Consider the following 27642-nt stretch of genomic DNA (forward strand, 5'->3'; position numbering starts at 1 on the left):
TGACCCTTTTCCGAATATAAAATAATCTGAATACACTTGTAAAAGGTTGCATTCTGAACAATATAAAAACAATATTAATTTGTGTTTCAAGCTTTTGATATTTACTAAATCTTTGTTCTTAAGCATTGCATACTTACTAAATCATTGCTTCTTATTTTTATTTAAACCATTTACGTACGAACATGTATATTCAACCACTAATTTATAGATCTAACGAGTTAAATTAAAACGTATGTTCTTGATCTCATAATCATTTTCTCGATAAATATAAGTGTGCCAATCAATGTATATGAATAGTATTAAACATTGTTAAATGATATTTTCTTTGTTTCATTTTATGTGACAATATTTGACTTGACAGAGTGTTTAAGAAAAACAAAAAGGAAGATTTTTAAAATTTATGGTCTAAAACAATTTTAGATATCTATATCGTTTCATTATAAAAATAAAATTTTAAAATTATATTATTTCTAATTATAGTAAGGTGACATTTTAAAAAACAGACTAAAAAGATAACACATACTCCTTCTGTCCCAATTTATATGACACATTTCAGATTTTGAAATTCAAACAAGTCTATTTTTTACCATAAATTTTTCATATATCTTTTGAATAGTTTGAATTGTCAATTATTGTGACTTATAATACTTTTTACGTAGTTTACAAATATATAAATTTCATTTTAATTTTTTTAAAGATTCCATGAGCAAATTCTTGATCAAACTTAAATTATTTAATTCTCGAAAAACAAAATGTATCACATAAATTGAGATAGAGGAAATAAAACGGAGGAAGTATATCCTTTTCTTAGAGTATACTGATATAGCTTCAAGATATGTAATTTTACCTCGAAATAATCCATCAGCTGATGCTCGAGATCAACCAAGAATTATTGAGCAATTTCATTGATCTTTTTCACAATAATTAATTAAATTTTAATAGTCGTTTTGGGGTCAATATTTTCATCACAATCCGTCATAAAATTTCAGGCATTTTCTATTTCAGGTTGATGTATATATATATAATAAAAAGAGATGATATATTTTATGTGATTAACTTAACTATTTAATAGATTAATAGAAATATGCAAAAAAAATTAAATGAGATTGAATCGAAAGTGACTAATTGAAACACTTTATTAAAAATTGAAGTGTTTAATTGAAAAAACGTATGTATTAAGTAAAAATAAGCTTGTACACCCGACTGAATGAAGAGTAAACACGTAGCATTGACAAAGGATGCTCGTGGAGCAAAATTTGGTGGAGTCCTTGGACTCCAAAGACACCTTCGGTGAACCTCAACCCCGACTTGTTATCGAGGTCGCAAAATAATCATCATCGGGGAAAATGTAAAAACTTGTGGCTCAAATATATAGAGAAGGATTTGTGTCTAAATAACGTGACAAAATTAAAAGAACAAAAGAATAAATATGTCAAATATATTGATACGGTATCCTGCAAATAATATAGGATATTAGGTGGCACAACTAACGATATTTTCACATGGAATACACCAATTGGACATAGTATACTTTAGGGCTCAAGTGAAAATTTTCTATTATTAATGTATTACTTATGCCACCTTAAATATTGATCTTAAACACCATTGTAAGAGATCTTTTGGATTCTCAAAAATACAACAATAATCCACTGATATCCTTGTGCTTCAAACTTATCATATTTTTACTAAATCTAGCTCTTTAGTATTCCTATAAACAAACAACACCAGATCTGATATCATGAACACTTAAAACGTTATCGAATTCAATGTAAATACTCATTATTGGAGCTCCATATTCTTACAACTTTATTCACTTAATTTTTCTTTAACAAACATATTTAACAATTGCTAATTAAATCTAACAGGTTAAATTGAAAAGTGTGTCTTTAACCTCATTACAAATTGAATTGTACTATTTTTCTCTATAAATAACTTAGTTCGAGTGTCAGAAATGAAATATCCTCATAAACTATAGAGCTTGATCATATCTTAAGCTATAAAACATGAAAATGTGAGATTATCGTAAAATTAATTTTAATCAATTATAATTATAAGAGAAAATGGTCAAATGCCCTACCAATCTATTGTCGGATTCTCAACTACACACTTAAACTTCACGGGAATCCTATCACCCCTCCTGAACTGTTTAAAACTGAAATTATCATCTCCCTAAATGCTTATGTGGCGAAGTGAGTGTATTTCACTTTCCTTGAGAGAGTGAGCACTGAAAATAAATATTAAAACTTTATTTTTAGTATATATATATCTTTTGTTTTTTTTCCTTATTCTTTTCTTTCTTCTTCGTAGAAATCTCTTCCTTCTTTGTGACCAGATCTATCCATCTCCCGTCATTTCTACGTCGTTGCCGCCACTACTATCTTCACCGGATGTACCATAGAATTTTTGTATTCCTCTTGATTCTAATTTGTGTCTGGAATTATGAATTTTTGAAAATCAACTCTTTATCGATATTATTGGAGTTGTTAATCATCCTTGTACATGGTCAACCCACTAAGTTGATTCGGTTGACAAATTCTTATTTTGATTCTTCGGAGCTCCAAATTTGTAATTTTAATCAAAACCAATGAAGAATTTTGAATTTTCGATGAAACCCAAATTTGATTTTTAGAATAAAATTGTTTTTGGCTATGGTGATTGAAACAACAATGGAGTGCTTGTTTGTACCATCAAGCGGCATAAGATCTGCATCTCTATATGTTCACATGGTCGAGAAGTTTTTTCGGGCCGGCTTGCCAGATTCAACTTTCCTCCATTGTTATGTATTCATTAACTCCAATTTGAGAAATTTGACTTATGCATTCATGGAAATAATCTTAATACCAATCAAGTAGTGGAAGAAATGACAAATGGGAATCAAAATCTTTGCCGACCTTCTCCTTTTTAAGATTGTAGTGATTGGTAGACTTTTGGTGTTTATAGTAATAAAGAAAATGGTGAAAAACTAGAAGAAAAGAGTAAAGAATAATGAAAAAATTGAAGAAAAACGTTTTTAATGAATTTTTCACGTGTCAAACGCGTGAGTTTCACCCATCAACATAAATGTGGTTGTGGCTTTTTAGAGGTACAATAATTTCGATTTTAAACAGTTCAGGGGTGATAGGATTCCCATGAAATTTAAGTGTGTAGTTGGAAATCCGATAATAAATTAGGGGGTCATTTGACCATTTTCTCTAATTATAATAATAATGTTGTATAGTTGAAGCAGGTCCACAATGAACTTTCACGTGCCCACCACATGTCAACAAATAATAATAAAGTTATTTTGTCCCTCCAAAGGTGAGCACTTCCAACTATCTTACACGTGCTTTGCTTCCTAGTCTTTTTAATTAAACTATCTTCTTAATTAATCTTATCTTTGTTTCTAAAGCACATTACATAATCCAAATAATAATGTCTCTAATATTATTTAATACCTTTAATTAGTTAAAAGTTAGTGGGACTAGTTTTATATATATATATATATATATATATACTAGAATCTTTGTTGTATTGGGCTTGATTCGAAATTTCGCTTTTTAGAATTAATTGGTCGAATAATACCTAGCAAAAGCAGAAAAAATAATTTGTTGAAAAATCGACTATATGAATGTTTTGTTAATTGTATCACTCTATTTAATCTGGCGACCACCACAACAATAATAGTAAGAACAATTATAAATTTTTAACTCTATCTTCTTCTCTTTTATTTGGAAAAATATTTTTTAATAATATAAAGTAGATGGAATAGTTATCAAGGTTTATAAGCTATTCAACAATATAATATCAATAACATAGATTCTTATAACTGCAATTTGAGGAGGGTGAGATGTACACAGACTTTACTTTTGTCTTATGAAATAGAAGATTTTATTTTTATAGAAAAAATAAAAAACTAAAATGAAGATATTAAAGAAAGAAAAGAACTATGAAATACAACTGTATATTAAGGATAATCAAAGTGAAAGAAATAACAATACTAACAAAATTGAAACATAAGATAATACTAGCATAATATTACTTAATTGGGTAAAGGAACTTGCAGATCGATGTTCTAGACTGGAACGCTACGCTACTGTTGTTCAAAGAAAATACTTTACTACCTACTAACCGTTAACCTAATTCTTGATCTCCATATTTTTCTATTTAGGGTCATGTTCATAGTGATGAGTTGCAGATGTGTTATATTGTCATGTTTGATCACCCCTCTCAATTCTTCCTCAGTCTATCTCTACATTTTCTCAAATATATCATCGTCAATCTCCCACACCTACTCACTAAGGCATTTGTGCTCCTCTTGTTCACATATCTGAACCATCTCTATCTCATTTTTCGCATATTGTCCACCACGACAACTATTCTCCCTTTGCTCCACAGGTCTTCATTTCTTATGTAATTATCTCTTTTAGTATGTCCGCACATCTATATAAGCAACCTCATTTTGGTTACCTTTCATTTTCTAGACGTACAAATTCGTGATTGGAGAACACGTCACCTCATATAGCATAGTCGTTCTAACAACTATGCTATAGAACTTAATTATCTTCAAGTCTCAATGACACGTTCTTATCACATAGAACAACACATGCGAGCCTCTATTTCATCCACCTCGCTCCAATACAATGTGTGGCATTCTCATCGACCTCTCAATTTTTTTGGATTATTGATCCAAGATACTTGAAATTTTCTCTCTTGGGGATGATATCAATCCTCACTTCCCCATTCAACTCTTGCATTGTGATATTGAACTTGCACTCTATGTACTTCATATCTCCGGTCTATCATTAACTCGGCCACTTGTCTCGACAACCAATATTATATATGCATGGTCTGCAAATAATATGCACCATGATACATTTTCTTAAATATGTTGTGTCAATCCATCCATCACTAAGACACATAAATATTTTAACAAAATAAAAGGAGATAATTATTTCGACGTTGTTTTTAGCTTCTCCTTCAATTGTACTTTTACCCCAAGCTTGTTAGCAACTTAATTAATTAAAGCTTCTCTCAGAATTATTTTTTTTACAGTACATACCCCATTCTTTAAGGCTGATAATTTTTGCTTAACTGATACTAAATCAGCATCATAGGCTGATAATTTCGTTTAACTGATACTAAATCAATATATATATATATATATATATATATATATATATATATATATATATTATTAAGGTTTCTTGTTCAGAAATTACTTATTAGTCAATGATACTATAAGAGTATATGTATATTGTTGTGATATTACTCCTTAGTCAATGATACTATAAAAGTTTATGTATATTGTCGTGGTATCATTAAGGTTTTTTGTTCAGAAATTACTCATTAGTCAATGATATTATGAAAGTATATATATATATATATATATATATATATATATATATATATATATATATATATATATATATATTGATTTAGTATCAATCAAGCGAAATTATCAGTCTTAATAATATCAATAAGTATATAGTGTAATTATTTAGTGGGGTATGACTATAAAGGGATATATGTTTGTAAGTATTGTACTTTTATGTGGTATTTGCTTAGTTTCCCCAAAAAATTTAAAAGTGGATCAAAAACGAGTCATCCGATGCTATCTTTTCGGTGTTTTTTTTTAACAAAGAGTAGTTATTTTTCAGGATTATGATAATTTTGAAATTATAATAGCCATCAAATTAGAATAGATAATTTTATGATTTTGATATAAGATTAATTTTTATTTAATTAATATCCACAACAAATAATGAACAAATATAATTCCAAATTTTAGTTTAAAAAATTCCTAATCCTCGTAATTCGTAACCAAACCACTTGAATACAAACCTCGTCATTCCATGCGGTTGATTGGGTCCTTTTAGCCAAAGGCGAATCTAAAGCCAGAAGAGGTTCATTCGAATTTTTTTCATATAAAAATTATTTTAAATATATAAGAAATTTACGTAAATACAATAAGTGTCAAAATTTTTTAACTTCTTCATATATTTATTTATTTTATATTAAAAATTCTGCCACTTTTCTTAACTCTTGCTTAAAAAAGTTTTGCTCCTGGTTGATTGAGAATTGTTATAGGTGTTGTGTCTACCAATTAAGGGAAATGGTCACTGTTGAATCTTTGAATTTTGTGCATTGATGTAGCTTTCAATGGCCAATCAATGAAGTTGAAAAGGGGCTTTTCCCAACTTTAAACAATCTACATCAATGTCCTTAAGGGATTGAATTTATGGCTAAAAGTTTGGTAAAATCTTGTAAAAAAATTATAACTAAACACTTCAATTCGGCTTCATTTTGTCTCGTTGCCACCTGATGATCGATTATGATATGGCATATAAATTTTAGAATTTTCTACTACGTAGATGATCATTTTGTAAATTATAGTATTCAACTGACACAATAAAGACGAAGTAAGGTGTATAGATGCATAGTCTCAAAATTGAAGTGTCTATATATTAGATGTGGCTAAATTTGAATGTATATTTGATGTGGCTAAAATGATAAAGTAAATAAAAGGGTTACATTCACTCACATTTTTTTCAGCGTTTAGTTTGTCCTTCCAATTTTTTTCCTGGTTTCTATGCAACTACAAATTTTCTAATGTTTTTGTGGCTACCAAATATCCTATTGTTCCTTTAAAATTGATTTTAAAAAGTTTATGTTTTACCTATTTTCTTTTCTGACTAGCTTTATGTATGTTAAAAATAAAGGGATAATTTTAAATATATATGATAAAGTAATTAGTTTACAATAAATATAATTATGTTTTTATTTACATAAAAAAATAGTCAAAACTTATAGAAAATATGTATTGACTATGCAGTATATTTGTATATACATGAGCTATACACTGACTATACATTATGATACACTCAAAAAATGAATATACTTTAACTATATATGAAATATACACTGACTATTCAATCTCGACCAACTCGAAATCACCTCTAAACAGTCCAAAATTTTAGATATGAAGTCCTCTCGATGTTTCAAGCTAAGTCTTTTGATAAATAATTCTCTCGAAACAAAGAAGACACAAAAAATAAATAAGGAAAAGGATGAGGAAATTGTGCTAAAAATATAGTAAAGCTTATAGTTGACATTTTACATAATTTATCAAAAATTAAAAGTATGAAAATATAGATGGAACGAGACGGTAAGTCCAAGGCCTCTTTGAATCTTTGGTACCAATAGGATAGATAGAATTCACAAATAATCGTTAATTCAAAAATAATCATGGAATTTTGAATTATATAATTAAAATTCTTTGTTATTTTTTAAAGACAAAATCAAAAAGTAATCGTTGAACGCTATTTTTACAATAATAATTAATTGTACAAGATGGAGAATCCAATCTAAAATAATTGCAATTTGCACAAACAAACTAACTTTGTCACAAAGTTTGGAGTTGGTATAGCATAATTTCAATCTTTTGGTAGGAGAAGTCATTTTTTCATACTTTCTTTGTATTATTTTTTTTCTTTTGGAAAACAATAATTAATTGTGATGAATTCAATAATGGAGGAAGGAAAGTGAAGTGGGTTTCATGTGAAAGATAAACTTGTATAGTTGAAAAGCTTTACAAAGAGCTAACAAGTGGTTTCCAAGCATGTACATGAGATTCTAAAGTAGTCATCTTTAATGGAACACTTCTATTCTATGTATAACAAAACACACAAGTTCAACTCCCTTAAACTATTACTTAAAAATAAAGATAAAGTGCCTTCTTTTTTCTTCTATAATTGAAAAACTTCTTTAATATGGAAAAGGCCAACATAAGAATCTTAGAGGGATATGCAAAAATATTTCATAATAAAAGCTATTTACAATGTTTATTTGGTTGAGTGTAGGGGTGTTAAATGAGCGGATGGATTAAATTTAGATGAGTTAAAAGAAAATACACCATGTTGAGTAAACAACATAAAATAACATAATCTTTGCGTGAAGTGTACAAATATCTACTTCCAAAATCGTCATTCAACTAGTATCATATTTTCTTTTGCATGTTTACCTGTTTTGGGCAAAAGATCGAATAGTCATGTCTAAAGCTTGATAATTTCAGACATTCGTGTATGAAAGTATGTCTTTGTGAAGGTCATACATCAAGTTTTCTTCTAATGTTTAGTATGACTTGCAAAAGTAAAATAAAGTTCACACATTTTTTATTAAGATGCATGTAAAAATTGGTATAAGCATTCAGTCATGTATGCATGCACCTCAGACATACCTGACTGAAATACATGTAACGACGGATTGAAATTTCAGACATATGTATTTGAATAAAAAAAATTATCCTTCAAATTTTAACAATTCAATATTCAAATATACTCTAAGCAAGCTCAGATTTGAAATATAAATTTCATATATCATAAAGAACAAAACACTTGAGTAATATTGAGTTTTTTTGTTGAAAATATTTTAAGGAATTTGAACATAAATTTCGAAGATGATTTAATTCAGGTTTGAGATTATTTTCAGTATATCTCTTGTATATCACATATATTTATGTATATCCATGAGCATTTGTGTGAAATACACTAATATATACTTGATATCGTGATGAGTTTTTCTAGCATTATTAGTTTTTTCCACAAACTCCTACCACACTCACTCAAAAATGTGTTATTTCCTTTTTCAGACTGCTTTGAATTGTTTTTTCTTCAAGCTGAAGATCCATCGATTGAAAACACAACTTCTTCGCCTTGAATATTTCTGTACAGATACCCTCTCAACATCACTTTGACATTTTAGTGATAACACTAGATATGTTGTTATTGTTGTATTTTCCTTGGTACCAATCAGTCTAAAAATAAAATATTGCACTATTATAAAACATATCTTTTGCTTTGCTTTTTCTTCTTTCTTTGTTTTGTTTTTGTTTTGATGCATGAGTTTTATATGGCAGCACTTAAGCGGGTCATTAGATAGAAGTGTATTAGCAAAAATAATGCCCACACTTTATTGTGTATTAAAGTATGTATTGTTACTATAATGAATTTTGATGTATTAGTAATGCAAGGGATTTTTACTGTGTGCAGTGTTAGCATGGTTAAAGATCTCATTCTCCTTCAAACTCTTTTTTACATCTTTTCCATCATAATTGTGAAGAGGATCTTTATAAATAAATATTTTTATGAAATGCATGTTATTTTTAATACACCAAATATATCATGCATAAGAAATGATCTATCTAAAATTAATGTAAATATCACTAATACACTTCATTTATTATTATTTTTATACAATTTATCGAATAATCCGCTACGAAATAAAATAGCTAGGATATGCATATTACTAGTGAGCAAATTTTAACACAAGTAAAATGTGATCCATTAGAGTGATAAAAGTACTTATCTTTCCCTTTTGTTTCATATAATAAAGTAATTTTTCAAAGTTGTTAACAGAGTGGGAAGCATGCAAAATGATGTGCAGTTAAAGAGATGTTACTTTCACCATTTTGGAGAATTGGTGTCAGAACAGCCCACACATTACTCATATTATATACTTTTTTCCAAAGTCCATTTAATTTAAAGTTAAATTACATTATATTGATTTGATATTTTAAATAAAAAAATTAGCTATTTAAAAATTATATGAAAAGTATTATAAATTGTAATTTTATACATACTAATATGAGATAAAATATATTGTAAAATATTAATCAAATTCTTTATCATAACAATTAAAAGTGGACAAAATAATACTATATTAGAATACAGAGTATATCACTTTGACCAAACTTCAGTTACCATAACAGAGTTTAAATTAGTCAACACTAATATTACACAGTCACTATTTGAAAGGCATTTGCAAAAACAAACAATGATTAATAAGATAGAAAAAATAAATATCTGTTATAACAAATTAAAAAAATGTTTTACCAAACTTATTCACCATCATTACCGCATGTTAAAAAAAAATTGACTCTATCTGTTATTTGACTACATGTTAACTTTGGTTTAGTGGGGTCATTAACATTAATATCACCAAACTATGCTTGTACTTATCCATTAAATATATGTTTTTATTATTTAAGTTTAACCATAACAACAATATATTTTGTGCTAATTTTTTGGACTTTGTTTTTACTCAAAAGTTATTTATAATACTTATGACTAAAAAATTATTATTGCAATTAAAGTTATGTACATTTTTAGTAAAGAAAATTTCAAAAAAATATGTTATATTGTAGGTAAATTTTTACATCTATCAATTTATTTTCTCGAGTTACATATCATCGTATATTGTTGTGATCGTTGTAAGTAATATGATAAACTCAAATGGCTGTTTATCATAGCTAAAATGTAATTCAATAATGAAAATTCTAGTTTTATTCGGTGCATATGTCATTGCGTTGAGGCTTATATAAATAGTTCGTTATGCCTGAACTAAATTGTGTACATTTAAATAAATTCCATGAAATAATTATTATCTTTCATCAAACACAAATATCGAATAATTTTATTCATCAAAACTTCAATAGTTTTTTAAAAAAATAACAATATTTTTATTTGTCGGAAATTAAACATGAAACTTTAGGTTCATAACACATTTCATTTTTAAATTCAAGAATATTTAGTAGTATTTTTTTTTTGTTTAAATACTCCAGTAATATCAAATAACTTTTTGCCAATATGTTTTGTAAAATAATAAGTGAACTTTTATTTATTTTTCAGTATATAGCAAGTAAGTATAAAAAAAATATTATATAAAACATATTTATATATAATCAAACAAAAATAAAATTAAAATAAACTATGAGAGTGGAAGTTAAGAGGTGTCGGATAACGGAATGGTCATGAGATGAAAGTTGGACATGTTATTGCGGGAATAAACAATGAACTTGAAATATCATCTGTGAAACTTATTTGTCTTATTTGCATTCGAAATATCATATTTTAACTAATTAATCTCATTCTAAATTATCTGTGTTATACCAAACACGTTCTTCTCTACCCTATCATATTTCATAATTAAAGATAAATTATTTAAAACACAAAAAAAATTGCTAATTCTTTGTTATTCATTACACTAAAATAAAATGTAAAAAAATAAAAATAAAAAAATTAATCATTTACAAAAAAAAATCTACAGTAAATTTTTGTAAACAGTAACTCACTAGACAGTGGTCGGTTGCAGTAAAGTATTGTGATTTGGTAACTGAATCTGTTCGATCTGCAGACTTTTCAATGCACTACCACCAGATCTTCTCTTCCATAAACCGCCGTCCGCCGCCGGTACCGGATTCACCTTCTTCACTACCGGCAACGGCGGATCTAATTCACTAACATTCACTTCAACAACAGCAACTTCATTAATTTTACTTCTATCAGATTTCCGATCTCCGCCATTACCGGCGGGAGTAAAATTCTTACCGGAGAACAATTTCTTCAGCTTCATGTACTTCACTTTAGAATTTACCGGTCTAGTTATAGCGGTGGAAGTAGGTCTGTACGGCGTCGGAAATCCAGTTACTCTGTTGTTTCGTTTGACTTGGCCCATACAACTTACTTTTGGGGAAGTAGGTTCGGTGTGAGTAGTATTAGTGGAAGGATTTGCGGAAGAAGGAGGTTTGGAGTTTTGTAATTTTACATCTTTGATTGAAAGTTTGCAAAGCATTGGTAAGAAGAAGCTTGAGCTTCCATGGCGAATATGGTGATAAAGCTGTTGTTGATGATGTTGATTGTATCCATTTCCCATATTGTTGAGTTTTCTTCTCAATTTGTTTTTGAATTTCTGGTAATGGGAGAAAATTTGGGTGAAGGCCTGAAGGGATGCTAATGGAGATGTGGAGAAGGAGAAGAAATGGCTCAATTAATACTATCATTTAATTAAATTAAATTATTTGTTTGTTTCATTTATGAGTCAAACCTCTGGACAGACGCAGGTCTCGAAGTAATTTTTATTATTTTATTTTTTTTACTTTCTTGGAGTAAAATAATTATGTCAATTGTATTATTTTATTAAGGGCAATACCAAATTCAAATATAATAGGTAAAAGTAAACAAAGGGAGTGATTTATTTTTCTGGTGAGAATTTATGAAAATATTACTACTTAAATACATAACTTATTTTAATATATTCTCTAAAATTTTCTATCACTTGAAAAAATTATAAAAATTTCTATTTTACGCAATGTATCAATTGGATACATCATTTTACGCTATGTATTACTTGGATACATCACTTTACATGATTTATCAGTCAGATCGTTGAGTGATGTATTTGAAACTGAGATACGATGTATCGGGACGTTGAGGGATGTATCCGAAATCCACCAAATTTCAAAAAAAATTGTAATTTAGAAAAGAGTAGGAATCAGATGTAATTAGCTCTTAACACTATGAGATTTATGTAAAATCTATTGTAATTCTAACTTCTTCTTTTTTCATTTTACTTTTATTTGGGTTTTTAAATAAGCGTTTGGCTATGTTTATTGAGAAAATAGAAAGAAAATAACATTAACTTTAGAAATTATATTTAAAAATTAAAATTATATCTGATCATAAAATAAATTAGAATTGTTTTGAATTTTTATAAATAATTTAGTTTAAAGTGAATATTTTTTTGTTATTTTTCTAAAAAAAAATGTAAATAGTAAAATCATGAATGTCAATTCGGACGGTTCCCTTTTATTGGAGTGGGTGGAAAATTTATGCAGCTTAAACGTGTTTTTCCTTTTAAAAAAAATTCACAAAATTGAACGTGTCAATTCAATATAAATCTATAAACATTTTAGATCGACATTTGAAGTTTTCTTTCGCCCTAATAATTTGATTTGACTTACATTTATTGATAATTTAATTAAATATTTACATTATCAGTATAATTTATTTTCTTATAAAAAAAAACACCCCCCTTAAATTTGAGGTACTTGTGTTAGAAAAATAATAGAAAACATAATGAAAGAAGATGATTGTTTTAAGGCGTGAATAATCACTTTCTTTAAAAGTGATATTGAATTTTTCTTTCGGATATAACAAAATTTTGGTATGTACCTGCAAATTTTTCTTAGGCTGCTTCTAGAGAGCCTTCAGAGATAACTTTTCATAATAGTATGTTCTTTCATGAGGAGATGATTTTTCATAATAGTCATATTCTTTCACAAACAAATGTGTCTATTCAATTTAAGACATCTATATATTACAAAATATCCAATAACTTGTTCTACCGAATACTTAATGGTATTTGTTTTTTAAATGATTTGATAGCATAAACTACTTGTAACCGTAAGTTATTGATATCAACAACTTTGGTATAATGTCACAAATGAAATTTCAGAAGAGTGGAAAAATATTGATGTCAAACGTCTAATTTTATTATTGGCGAAATTTGTTACCAAGAATTTCAAGATTTTAATAAATAATTGTTAAACTTGAAGAGTTCTTTTTTGACATTATCTTGAAGACTATGAAAATGAGCATGTTTTCAAGACTTTGTGAAAACAGATTTTTAGAAGTCATATATTGTTGCTAATATAATGTCTCTATTATATTGTAAGTCAAAAGAAGTATTTTCCACTCTTATTTCACTTGGATTCTTCTGCATGTCCATTTCATACAAATTAACAAAATACTCCTCCGTTTTCTTTACGTGTTTATTATTTCCAAAATATATTTTAATTTTGCATAACAAAAGAAAAACATAATATTTTACATTAATTACTTATTCTTTAAATTATGTTTTAAGAACTAAAAGTACAATAACAACATCAACTTATCCAGTGAAATTTCACAAGTGGGGTTCTGGAGAGGGTAGAGTGTATACATGTGTTACTATTACGTCATGAAGATAGAGAGGTAGTTTCTAAAAGACACTCTACTCAATTGCAGCAATGTCATATCTATAAAAATAAGAAAACAGTGAAGAAATCATAACAACTAATAAGAGAGGCAGTGGAACATGAACAACAAAATAGTGCAGCAACCTAAACACAATAAACAGATGATGACAAATACAAAAAATTAGAACTACAAGAATATAGTCCGTACAACGATAGACACCAACAAGCCTGAATCCTTGAAAGTAAGACAACATTCAACTATCTACTAAATAAATATAAATATTATGATCAAATACTCATATTAATTATTATTTCACGCAAAATTCATACTAATAAATAATAGTGAATGGAGGAAGTAAAACAAACAAAGAATACAGGATATAGAATTTATTTTTTAAAAATAAAATTATGTCTGCTTTATTAAACTGTTCCATTGGAAATTGAGTGAATTAAAGTAGGACCATGTTTGCATGCATAGAAGCTACTTATGTTTTTTTAAGCAGAAGCCATTTAACAGACCTTTTATGAGTAAAAGAGAAAAAGTGACCTTTTTTTATGTGGATAAAGTTTACAAGTAAAAATGATTTTGTCTCCATGAATTTAAAGTACCATTTTTATTAAATTTTTTATACTACAAGTACACTTATTGAGTGAGGGACTGAGCTAGGTGTTGGCAAAGCAGTACAAATTAAATTTCTTTAGTAAAAAAATTACATTATATAAATAAATATAATTAAAAAAATTATATATATTATATATAAATTGTAGAATCTATTGACATAAAAGAGTGTAATAGTGTAGTTACAAAGGAGGAGTTTAAATGCTATGTGTGATACTAATTTGCAGTAAAAAAAGAAGAAGAGAGGTTTTGTCTAGACAAGCTATAGTACAAACAAAATATTTTTACTTGTGACCAACATGGATTGTGGTGCATTGGAAGTGCTTCATCCTTAACCAGAGGTCTCGGGTTCGAGCCCTGGGTATGGAGAAAATCCAGTTGGGAGCGTCACCCCCAAATGGGCCCTGCGTGCGCGATCCGGATTTAGTCGGAGCTCTAATGTGGGTTTCGTACACCGAGTGGGAAACCAAAAAAAATAAATATTTTTACTTGTTAATATGAGGAAACTTATAATTTTTGCAATAGTACATATCTTTTTATTTCTTTAAATGTAATAAGTAAAATACAAAGCAAGGAAATTAGATTGTATAAATTACTTAAAAAATAATTAGGAAAAACACAAAAGAACTTTAGGGAAAATTGTATTTCAATAATCAATACTCTCTCCGTTTTATATTAACTTATCTTCTTACTAAAAATAGTTGTCTCATATTAGTTATCCACTTTACTAAATCGAGAAAATATTAACTAATTTTTTCTTATATTATCCTTGCAATTAATTCTTTTTAAAAGTATTTACATTTATTTCTAAAGTTCCCAAGAAATTTTCTAAAGGATGAATTAATATAATTAATTTTTCATTTATAATTTATTGATGATCAATTAATATGAAACGGAGCTAAGCAAAGTAGAAATAATCAATGTACTGTTCAGCATGTCAGTATTCCACCAAATTAAAGTCATTTGTTGTAGTGTTAATTTGCTTGGAAATATAGGGACAAAATGTAAATCTCTACAAGTCTAGAACTGCTTGTAAGATGGTAAAGAAAGACTTATTTTGAAAGTAAAGAAATAAGTGAAGGAAATCATGTCAAATAATTTTTACTAGGCAGGCGTTACCATTTATTGGGCCATTCTTGTTATTTATGAGAAATATAAAATGTTAAATATGATGTGGTAAAAACGTATTACTCTTGTGTCTCAATTTATGTGGCATTTTTTTGTTTTTCGAAAGTCAAACAATTCAAATTTAATCAGAAATTTGCGCATGAAATCAATTTTTTTAAAATGAAATTTATATATTTGTTAACTACGTAAAAAGTACTATAAGTCACAATAATTGATAATTTAAAATGTTTAAAAGATCTATAAAAAACTTACGATAAAAAATAGACTCGTATGAATCTCAAAATTCAAAAAATGTCACATAAAATGGGACTGAGTATATGATTTTTCTTTGATTGTGACACTCATGTCATAACCTTCAAGGTGTTTATAAGTGTTTGTTTGAGACTTAAAACATTGTATTTAGATATGCATTTCACATATTCTGCAAGTGGAAAGATTTTTTCACTTGAAAGACTCATCTTAAAGAATAATATAAACAAGGAATAAAAATTATGACAAGCACGGTCTTAGGTTAGATCTTCTCTGTTCAAAGAAAGTACTCTAATAATCAGTTTTAAGATTTACAAATAGTGGACCACATCCTGGGTCCAACAGCCGAACCGATTACAAGTCATCTCCTAACCTTCTTTTCTTGTTTTGTTTGGACTCTTTCACTCCGAAATTCCATGCCCTAAAGTAAAGGGTGATAGAGAGGGCAAAAGAAAGAAAGTTGTTTGCCCGAAGGGGAAGGAAGAGGGACTTTTCTTTGCTGACCTCTTCATCGAGAGATGCAGCCGTTGTTGTCTCTGTGCCTTTTTGCCTATCTTACTCTTTCTCAAGGGAAAGATGTTGACAATGCTATCCTTAACATCTGGAGAATTAAGAGATGAGCTGAAATAAAGATGGGCAGAAAATGAATGCAAGAAGTTGCTGCAGAACCATTTAACAGCAATAGTGGACACCCCAGTTGACTGAACTTTTCATAGCTGTTAGAAAAGAAGCTCACTGCCACAGGAGCAACGTTAAAGGGCAGCACACCAAAATGACCCAACTGCCATTCAGTTGACGGAAAAAAATAAATCCACCTGCCAATTATTGATATTCCAATTTAACATTACCTAATCATCGCTAAGGAATAGCTTGAACTAAGAGGAAGTGAAGTAATGCTTGGCCAATTTCCTGGTATTCATTGAAGACTTTGCACGTACTGTCTATGGCTTAAGCAATAAACCCAAATTCAGAGACATTCAGTAACTTGACGGATTGAAACCGCTTATTACCCCCTAAAGACTTTTCACACAAGTAGGCGGGCTACCTCATCATTAGCAAATACAATATCACCACGAATGATCGTGGAGTCTCTAAAGATCATAATTTTACTCTGCGTACCACAGGACAACACAAATAAATGGCAAGTGAGCATAAATAATCTGTATTATTAGTGGCAAGTAAAGCATAAATAAAGGCCCCAAAGCACCTGCCCAATGAAAATAAAAAGCAACAAGCAGAACTGAAAGAGAGTGCCTCTATAAGAACAAGTCATTGCACGCTAACCCTTTTAAGGGGTTTCAAGATTCATAATCAGTATTCTGATTTAAACAGAACTACTATGGTCATAGTTGTACATGCCTTTATAAGATCAAATTTTCTAAATCTAACATCTTGGACCTACATCTACTGCTGAAGATCAGTGTGCATCCCAAGCAGCTAAATTTCTATATATACAAAGAACGTCAAATAATACATACATACTCAGTTTTGCTCCTTGTACGGAGTCCATATCAATTTGCTGACATCAACTTCCAGGCCACCCCGCCCAGCAGCTTTGAGATGACGATCTAAGACTTTCGGGTCTGCACAGATGACATGTTGCCCCTTTCGATATTGGATCAACTCTAAACCCTGAAGGGTGGACAAAATATCTTCTGCCTTGATGGCTGTCATGTCACTTAGTTCCTACCAGAAGCAAAACAGAAAAGACAAATCCATTATAGATTATATCCATCATTAGGTGACAGACCAAGGCAGGTTTAAATGGAACCAACCTTCTAGTCCTAATTAAATCATAAATGGAAGTCCAAAAAGAGAAGAATAAATGAATAACAGAAGACAAAGAATAAAATTTTATACACAAACCTTGATGGATATATTTCCCTTGTGCTTTTTCAATATATCCAGAAGCACACGCGTCCAGTAACCCCTATAGCTCAACATTCCCAAGTCGGAAAGCGGCCTTTCTGGTGTGCCCACTTTACCTTCTTTCTTTGAAAGTTCATATGCTGCAACAGGTTTATATTAAATAGCTCATTTATTTGGAGTACAGGCACAAGGGTAAAAGTAATGATACGTCACTTCATCTTGTATCACAACAATCCAGATAAAAAGAAGTTTCTTAAGATGATAATTGCAAGTTCAGTTAATAATTTGTGCATCACATATAGTCCCTGGCTCTCATAACACACAATAAATCCATATCCATATTTAATAGATAAGTCAACAGGAGAAAATTATGATATATCTCCTCTAATCAGAAGCATGAAGAAATTAACAATTGAAATAGACAGTCCAGAAAATCATCACCTTCTGTACAACACTCTTGTGCTTGAAAGAGCAAAACAAGAAATAACAGTCAATTACAAAATTTTGTTTTTAAGCTTTGAGATACTCCAAGAGAAAGGGTAGTGCAGAGGGTATAATTATTCGTGTGGTCATTGTTTGACGCAAGTCCACATACACACCCCACATACAATATGTGTATATAACTTTCAAAAAGAACAAATTAATAATGTGTGCACAGACACAAATACACATTACAATAAAGGTAAAAGTTTATGCCTCTTTTTAATCTGATTGATAAATCCGTAATGGAAGGGGTCCCCTAAAAGGATGCAACTCATACAAGTGAATGTTTCTCTAACCTCATTTTGAAAATTATTAACATAACTTGCACTTGCTGAAACAGGTGAAAACGTGTTATGAAGTTCATGAGCTTTTGATAAAGTCATTATTATTATTTTGATAAAGTGTGAAGTTCATGCGCTTACAGAATGCAATCAGGAATTTCCCATATCCTTTCCTCTGATAAGGTGGAAGCGTCAAAATGCAGGCTAAGTTATAGGACTCTTCTGAATGCTTTTCCTGCACAGAATAAAGAAAGTAATCATTAACATAGCTCTGTGGGGAAACCAATACCATAGGAAGTTCCTGGGTTAAATATCAAACTCATTTCTGCTCCACACAGCAAAGTTTTCTCCCTTGAAAATAAGGATAAAATAACGACAAAAAACTGACTAAGCATACAAAAACACTGCCATAGGATGTCTAAATTTTGGCTAGAAGAAGGGTCTTTCAGCAAATGTATATCTCACTTACTAACGCTTAGTGTGTTAAGTAGTTTTTGGAAAAGCAAATTTAAAATAATAAAAATTGACAGATAATATTTTGTGTTCAGGGAGTTGTTTCCAACAGGCACTGAAGAACCTCCATTTGGTAAAGGATATGGAAGGAAACTTCGATCAGAACATGAAAAGTCACATTTGGACTGGATTTTAGGTAGCCAAACATTCGAGGAATGAGATAGTAAGCTTCAAAACCCATCCAGACATGAAACCAAACGCCTCACAAAGTTGGCGTACACCAATAAACATTCCAAATTCAAAACTTGTACTATGCTTTTGTTTGATTCAACCTCTATTCTTAAATGTCCTAGAGTTCTTGAATATTTATCCATCTATGAATTCTCTCTTTTCAATCCGACAACACTATTTCGCACAGCAGCTTCTTCTTTTTTTGATAAGTGTGGGGTACAGATCAGCTTGCACGCACCTCGGGTAATTCCATGGGATACCTGCTCCCAACAACAGTAGGTACCAAATAACTCTCCCAACAACAACAACAGGTAGCAGGTAACTCTATCCAACAATGCTAGGACAGATAGGAAGAAACTTTTGCACTGAAACTTAAAAGCAATACCTTTTTCAGGACAAAAGCAATACAAGCTAACTACTATTTGTTCTCTCCTTTTTAACTATTTGGGATGGTCCTAGAAATTAAGAAATAGATAAAATCTCAAGAAATATGATGATGTCCTTTTTAAGTAACAAAAGTATACTGTTTCATGGGCCATTTACAGCTAATCTAAAGTAAAAGTTGGAAATGAGTTCAGATTGAACACACTACAATAGTATATTTTGCTTCACCTATACATCAAAATGCAACTTTTCTGAACGTTCAAATATAAAATTGGCTGCATAGGTAACATTGGTCATTAAATGCTCTGGCAAGAAGCTCACAGGCGCTTCTCAAATGCTGTCAGATCACAAGTTAGAAACTTGCCCTTGCTACTATCCTAGTAAGAAACTTAGCCTCTGTATGAAATGGCAACAAGTGCTGACAAGTCAAAGTAACTTTTTTTTTGGTTTTTTTAATGAAGAAGTCAAAGTAGTTTTCCATAGTTGCACAGTGATGTGAAAAGTCTACAGTTCAACAACAGCAGATTAATCTCCCTAAGTTGAAAAGAACTGAAGGTAAAACTACTCTCACTGCTACATACATGATGACTATGCAGTTCATCATCCCTGACTATGCAACATAGTAGAAAACGAAAGGAGCCTGCAAACCTCTTAACTAAAATACCTTATATAATCTTGCAGCTGAAATTTACCTTTGAAAAGTAACCAACCATATGACAACCTCGGTCGTCACATTCACAAAGCACGTAAAAGAGGAACAGGTCAACATCATAATAAAGAGTCTTGTGATCAAGAAACAATTTGGCCAAGTAGCATAGATTTTGCCCATAAACCTTGTTCTTTTTTCCATCAACCTGAAGCAAATGTCCACGATAACATTATAAAACACCTATAAAAACATATTCATGAAGTTCTCCTATAAATGTGTGAAGGACAAAGAAAGCTAGTACTAGAATCAACGAACTCACCTCAAACATTGACAATGTACCACTTCTATAGATCTCATCACCTGGAGGATGCTTAAGATCGCATTTTCTCTACATAAAAGAAAAATAAGTCAGAAAAGAAAAAAGAAGATGAATGTATCAGAAGGTGAAAGACGTGGATATTTGATATCTATTCCCTTTGTGAAGCAATTTCATTGTCCTACTTCTTTTTGACTTGATCCCAAAACTGAGTCTACTTCTCTTAAAGGGAAACCGTTTCCCTATGTTCTTCAATATTCTTCCAACAACTTCATTCTCAAAAGGTACGTATCTTCTTTTACTCTACGAAACGTTTAAAGAATTTCAAAAAACTAGCTTTGACTTCACGTTTGACCCATACCGCTCAAAAAGAATAAAAATCAATTATTTCTTCTTTTTTCTAGATAGGTAAGAGACTGAGAGTAAAACCCAAATCTTACTGTTAACTTAATAATCATTGTCAAACTACTAAATGGGACAGGTTAACTACGATAGAGAGAGAAAGATAGAGAATAGCACTTCCAGGAAAGACTTTTGTGTGCTTAATAAGAAGGTGTAAGGCCCCCCAACATACAGAAGGATACTGTACAAAACGACAACAGCATGCTTCAGGTGAAAGGGATAAAACATACCAAAAGGAAAAACAGAAGTTCCCACCCTTACTACATGGAACATCGTGTAGCATAATAGGGTGGCAGAAGTAGATTCCTTTGATCGGGAATTTTACAAAACAAAGGTTAACAAGTGGGGGAAATTGTTTAAAAAACTGGCCTCCTCAACCATTGCAGTGTTCAACTCTGATGGAGATAAGATACAACCAATCATGAAAATGTTAATGCACAGCTGATGCAATGGACTATTTACCAGGGAAAGTGATGAGATGGGGATATGATGGTTACAACCTTGAATGTCTACAGAACCAAGAAAACACTACCAAGGGACACTATAGTAATTCTCTTGATCCAGTTGTATAACGGTAGGTTGGCAACCCAAGATGAGAATCAAACAAATACGAGGAATCTCCCCAAAGAAAGTAAGGATATGTGCCACTAACTTGAGGAAATTAAATGAGATGACATTCTAGATCATCCAAAAGATCTTAGCATCTAAAGCAGTAAGCACACAAGTTACTATATTGCTCCCATACTGAAACCCCCCAATTCAAAATATAGTGTGGTATACAGACCAGCTTTACAATTTGTGATCTTAATGTGCACCTAAGTTCTCCTTCTTTCTACAACAAGAAGAAAGGCAAGAAAAATCAGGGAAATAGCTCACCATGTGCCTCTGAAGCTGTTCTTTGCGCTTCATAAAATTGAGACAAAACTCACAAAAGAACAGTTTCGAACAGTCATTGTATTCTGGAGGAAATGGTGAGAAGTACCACGTTTCAATCTCATATCTTCCAAGTTCTATTGTAGCAATGTTCTTAACTTTTGTGAACTCTTCATGCTCTCGCAAACTAGCCGCATCAAGCTCCTCATGGCCCTGCAAACGAAACAAAGCATATTTTGCAAATAAATCACCCCAAACAAAGAGAAAAATATTTTGAAGTCCAATAATAAAGAATAAATCGCAATGCAAGATAATATAACTACAAACAATAATTATTAAGACGAAAGAATATATAGTTCAAAAACAATTCCAAATTTCTGGTTTGGATTAAAAGATGAAACTTAAATATTTTTTTGAAAATGAGGGGGAAAATTCCAAAATATTTCTTTGGAAATGGAAGCTACTTTTCTTGTGAAGTTTTTGTTATTCCTAATCACTAGAAATTTTTGTGACAAATTTTCTTAGCAGTTAATGTATCTTTATCAACTATATTTGCTATTTAATTGCTCTTAATGACAGGCGATGGGTGAAGATGTTACAGTTCTTTGTCAAGGATTATGGAACGCTGCAAGATGAAATCATATGTTTTCTTCCTATGACCTATGGTGTTGGTTCATTAAGAAAAAATGAGCAATCTCTAGAGTTAAAGTACTCAAAAGCTAGAGCAATTTTCTGCTTAGATTTCATGGGATAAACTTAAGAGTTTAAATACAATACTTGTAAGATAACTACCCCTAGAAACTAGGACATGAATACCTAACATTATTGGAATGAGAAATTGCAAAGTACTACATAGAAATAACTACTAATAGAATGAAAAACTGCAAATACTCCCTCTGTCCCTAATTACTTGTCCACTTTTGAATTGACACACTTATTAAGAAAACAATGATTGACATAATGAGTTTACCATTTTACCCCTATTAATTATAAAGTGGATGAATTAAAAACTTAAGATTTTTCAAAAATACTGCCTTTTTCAAAGCAATTAATTGAGGGCATAATAGGTAAAAAAAATTATCCTTTCTTGAATTGTCAAAATGGACAAGTAATTAGGGACAACTAAAAAAGGAAAAGTGGACAAGTAATTAGGAACAGAGGGAGTAACTACTACAAAGAAATAACTACTACGGTAAACTATTGGGAGACCAAGGGGTGATAACATTAGTCCCCTCCTTCAAATCACGCTTGTCCTCAAGCACTAAGTGTGGAAAGTAATAATATTTCCTTCTTTCTAAGCAAATTCTTCCTCGTCGTCTATAGAGTCAATCTAGAATATTTTATTGCATTGATGACCTCGGGTAAATGGTTCAACACAATTGAAACAAATTCCCTTAAATCGCCTTTCCTCCATTTCAGATCTAGTGAGTTTCTTCATGAATCAGTCATGTTGTTGAGGTGAGAAATAAGTTGTCTTTGGCCTGCAAGCATCTAACAATTGCGAACAAATGGGTTGTTCCTTGCGTTCATAAAGTCGGGATAAACTCATCGGTGAAGCCAAATCTGGATAATTATGCACTCAACCTCAATTGCTATATAATCAGTAAGACAACTAATATAAAGTTCAATTATTTGCGATAGTGTGTGTACCAACCCGTAAAATCAATTGCTCAAACTTCTCCAAGTTATCTTCCAGGACCCAATCTGGCATAACTAAGTCAATTCTCCCAATTTTTGACTTTTGATCGGTGGCCCAAAACAAAGGTTACAATTACGTTTGAATTCATCCCAAGACGGTTAAGGTATATCTAACTCTAGTTGAAGAAACCAAAGTTGTGCATTGCCCTCCAAGTGAAAAGAAGCAAGTCCAACAATTTCTCCTTCTAGAGTTTATTGGTGTTGAATGAAAAAGAAGCAACTCTAACATTTTCTTCTTCTAGAAAATGTTGGTGTTGAAAGAAGTGCTCACGTCTGTTCAACCATCCCAAAGGGCTATGTTGCACGGACTCTTCAAAAATATTGACAATGCGTGCCGGATACTCTAGAAATAGTGCATGTTTGGAGGATCCAACTCGGGTGCAGCAACATTTTCAGAGAGTCCAAGCAAGTTCGAGCAACATAGCCAAAGGGTCCTTTTGGCCATTAAATTGTGGGAAATCCAACTTTGTATTTCGAGGAACAACAAAACTACCCTTCCAAACATGATTCCAGCTGGTATGTTCAGTTGAATCAAAGTCGACCTTCGGATTTGTTAAATCATTTACGAGTGCATCAAAGCGAAGCAACCTGTCTAGCTAAATTGGTTGCACATTTTTCTTGAAACATGTTTTTACCAATTGTGCTAGTTGATGTTAAATTTGGTCCCCCATAACTCACGACTTTGGTACCACATTGTTACGATCCCTATTATGGATCTAGTTATTTTTTTGAGAAGCCCTATTATGGATCTAGTTATGGGACGCTAAAAGATGAAATCAAATGTTTTCTTCTTACAACCTATGGTGTTGGTTTGTTAAGAGAGAACCCGCAATCTTTTGAGTTAAAGTACTCAAAAACTATTTTGTGCTTGGATTTCATAGGATAAACATAAAAGTTTAAATACAATACTTATAAGATAACTACCCCTAGCAACTAGGACATGACTTCCTAACGTTACTGGAATGAGAAATTGCAAACTACTACTAGAATGAGAAACTACAAATAACTACTACAAAGAATAACTACTGCAAATATCTACTATTGTAAACCGTTGGGAGACTAAGGAGCGATAACACCATATGAAGCGCACAATGCTTCACCTAGCTTTAGGGATCAAGCAAGTCTTTAACAACATTAATTCAGTCACAAAATCACCCAAAAGAAAAGGGAGGAAACCACACCATTTTAATGATTTACCAAATTCAGACATTTACTAAAGCGACTATCATGGCAAAAGAACTCCATTACTATCTAGTTTCTATGTCTTGATTGAAAATCTATCCATCCCATTGCACCTAACGTAAAATCACAAATATTTCTCAAGCGCAGTCTATCAAACCTTTCAAGAAAATCTGGTATAGCATAAAGTTCTTCTATTCTAGGCAACTAGAACTAGAAATGCTTGTAAATCAATTAAAGGTACTAATATTGACGGAAAAAGGAAGGAAGATGGCAATAAAAGATTGTAAACAATGAAAGCATCAAAGAGAAAAATAATATCCACAGTTAGGAATTAGGATATGGTTAACAGTATAACCCTCCAAAGTCCAAAATGATATAAAGAATACAAAACATACCTCGACATGAGTCTCGTCAATTTTCCGTTTCTGGTGGCGTGTCATTTTTAAACTTGTCACCTGAAAACTTCAGTTGTGAGACCTTGAAGCATCAGACAGAAGGACTGAATAGTTATTTTTAAAAAAATGAAGGGAAAAGTAATTATAAAAGCAACAATGAAAAACAAATGCATAGACACAACAATGAAAAGCAAATACAGTATGTGTTATAGTTGGAATTTGAATCTGGTATCTACATGTTGTACTAGGACCTCACCCAGACATCCACTTGGGACACAAAAGAACATTTTTAAAAAGCATGAGAAGGAAATAGTTGCAAATAAGCATGTCTATGAGCTAAGCAACTAAGCATGGATATTGGACACGTAGCATGCAGCGGAGTGATGTAGCTCTCAACCTATTCCTCAATTTCCCACCCAAAAAGAGACGGCATATTAATTTTCTTTCAGATCTGCACCCTATAGCAGAGGTGTGACAAATCTCATATCTGCCTGAATATAGAAAATTACAAGCAAATAACTTAACCAAGTATTACCTTGTCCTCGACCTTCTCATCCACAACAGTCTCTACTGAATTAAGATCAAGCTGTTCAAGTTTAACCCACTCATCAAGTCTCCGGTTGACTGTCCAAAGTAAGAAAACAATATAATTCTTATTCCATTGAAAAATCGGCAAATAGCAAAGTACCCCTAGTTAGACATTCTTTGTTACTAGTACAGGCCACAGAATTGAAACTGTGCACAAACAAAATAGTTCAGGCTTGCTACTATGGAGAAAAGGAAGTCCACGAAGTTAACTCACAATGTTTTTGTGCTTTTGTTAAACAAGAAAACATAGAAAGGCTTTATCCAAATTAAGTACAAGAGGAAGTGCAAAAGTTTGGGAGGAATGTGGTGTCTTTTCACTTTAAACTTTCCTTCCCTTTCAAATGAATTCATACAAGAAAACTAAATTCCTTTTTCCTTTAATCTATTACAGTTTTATCAAGAAATACATGTTTTAGCAACTCTGTTGACATCTGGAAGATGTTTGAAGGCTCAACCAATAGCATATCATGAAAACCAAAAAACCATTAATCACTATAGCAACTTAGGTCAGACAAAAAAAGAATATATTCATGACCTCAGCTGCTCAAAATTAATACAGAGTAGCTAGAGAATTACTCACATTATGACTAATAAAGAGTTCCTCCAGTTAATCAGCCATTTAATAAGAATGTCTAGTATATAAGCCCCCAACTAATTGTGGTACTACTTTGAAACAAACAAATGAGAACACTCCTTCAGTCCTAAATTAACAATGGCTCAGTTTAAGGGTCAAACCATTTAAAACATAGAGGCCATTTTGGAAATTGACTCGTCCATCCTTATACTTGCATGATGCAAAATTGTTTCTTATTACTTTTTTGGTGTTTTTTTTTTAAATTGAGGGCAGCAGAAGGGGAAATTGGGAGGTGATTACAAGGTGGGAAATCGAACTCTCACCAACACCACAAAAGTTCAAGTAGCTAAAATAGCTAACCAATTGAGCTATTAGGATTTTTCCATAATGAGAAATTGTACTAACAACCACAACTCTAAAATTTCAATTTAAAAAAAATGAAAATTTCAGTGTCAAATGAACTACTGTTGGCTGTACATGAATAAATCAAAAATTTTAACTAAAACTAAGAAACTCCAAACCCTAGCTGCTCCAAATCAACTCAAATGAAGTTAGAACGAAAGCATGAGATTAGCATGAACACTTTCCCTAACATTACGCCTAATTAGTACTAAACAACAACAAACCCTAGCCACTCCAAATTGAAGAAAGTAAAACAATGAAAAACTCAGCTGGATAAATATCACTCACATTCAGTGTAATGAACATAGTATTCGTAGTCATTAACACCACCGCAGGGAAATTTCCGGCGTTCAATGACCTTAACGGGATGGTACTTGCCGTCTCTCCAGCGGCACATTACTCGAGTACCCACCTCGAGCGGTAGGACACCACTACCTCTCCTCTTCCTCAAGGATTCGTTCTCTGCCGAAGCTCCAGTGGAGTCCACCGCCGGCGTCTGGATGGGATCCTCACCGGCGTGCAGCCCATTGGCGGTGCCATTAGGGGTTGGAATTGGGTCCGAACCGCTCTCTGCCCTCGTTGACGTGTCTATCGATCCCATTCCTAATTTTCCTTCCTTTGAAACCAATTTCCCACAAAATGATGTTCTTTATATGAGGTCCGTATATTGTGCACGTGAACAGCACATAACATTAGAAATTTTGAGTGAAAAAAGAAAAATGTCCCGAATTATTTTAAATGGCATGCACAAGTGTCAAATAGGCTGGTTGGATTGAAATTGAATATATATTAGGGCAAATTGTATATAATAGCAAATTATTAATTCAAATTAAATGCTATAAAGATAGTTTGATTTAATTGTACCTCATAGCAAACTGTTGTTATTTCACCTCTCTCCTGGTGAATCTCGCTCGCCACTCTCGTTCTCTCCCTTTCTCTCTCATTTTTTATACAAACGCAAGTGTATAAAGTGCGTTTGTGGTTGTATAAAGTGAGAGAAAATTGTATATATACATATATTTTCGTTCTCCTCTCTCCCCTCTCTCCCCTCTCCCAGATCTCGCTCTCTCACTTGCCTCTCTCACTTTATACAAA

The 27642-nt window shown here is 31.3% G+C and overlaps 2 protein-coding genes across 2 annotated transcripts; both read right to left on the minus strand.

Moving 5' to 3' along the window:
* Positions 1 to 11106: 11106 nt before the first annotated feature.
* Positions 11107 to 11747, minus strand: LOC125809197 (uncharacterized). Its single transcript, XM_049488855.1, has one exon. It carries the CDS (start codon positions 11686 to 11688, stop codon positions 11107 to 11109), a length of 582 nt encoding a protein of 193 aa, XP_049344812.1. The 5' UTR covers positions 11689 to 11747.
* A 5277-nt stretch (positions 11748 to 17024) lies between these two features.
* On the minus strand, positions 17025 to 27166 carry LOC125809153 (histone acetyltransferase of the MYST family 1-like). Its single transcript, XM_049488806.1, has 9 exons — positions 26836 to 27166; positions 25519 to 25607; positions 24984 to 25043; positions 21712 to 21921; positions 20437 to 20505; positions 20161 to 20322; positions 18542 to 18635; positions 17634 to 17776; positions 17025 to 17453 (listed from the first exon to the last, which is right to left on the minus strand). Exons 1-9 carry the CDS (start codon positions 27146 to 27148, stop codon positions 17250 to 17252), a joined length of 1344 nt encoding a protein of 447 aa, XP_049344763.1. The 5' UTR covers positions 27149 to 27166; the 3' UTR covers positions 17025 to 17249.
* Positions 27167 to 27642: the final 476 nt, after the last annotated feature.

The sequence above is a fragment of the Solanum verrucosum genome, unplaced genomic scaffold, assembly GCF_900185275.1.
Source record: "Solanum verrucosum unplaced genomic scaffold, falcon-dt-bn FXZP01000062.1, whole genome shotgun sequence".
Classification (NCBI taxonomy): Eukaryota; Viridiplantae; Streptophyta; class Magnoliopsida; order Solanales; family Solanaceae; genus Solanum; species Solanum verrucosum.

What these genes read in the sequence shown, in the direction of transcription:
- LOC125809197 (XM_049488855.1), bottom strand. Translation starts at nt 11,688, where the DNA reads ATGGGAAATGGATACAATCAACATCATCAACAACAGCTTTATCACCAT.
- LOC125809153 (XM_049488806.1), bottom strand. Translation starts at nt 27,148, where the DNA reads ATGGGATCGATAGACACGTCAACGAGGGCAGAGAGCGGTTCGGACCCA. An exon ending in ATGAGAAGGTCGAGGACAAG is followed by an intron (nt 25,044 to 25,518) that starts GTAATACTTGGT and finishes TGAAGTTTTCAG; the next exon opens with GTGACAAGTTTAAAAATGAC. An exon ending in TGGTTGGTTACTTTTCAAAG is followed by an intron (nt 18,636 to 20,160) that starts GTAAATTTCAGC and finishes TATTCTGTGCAG; the next exon opens with GAAAAGCATTCAGAAGAGTC.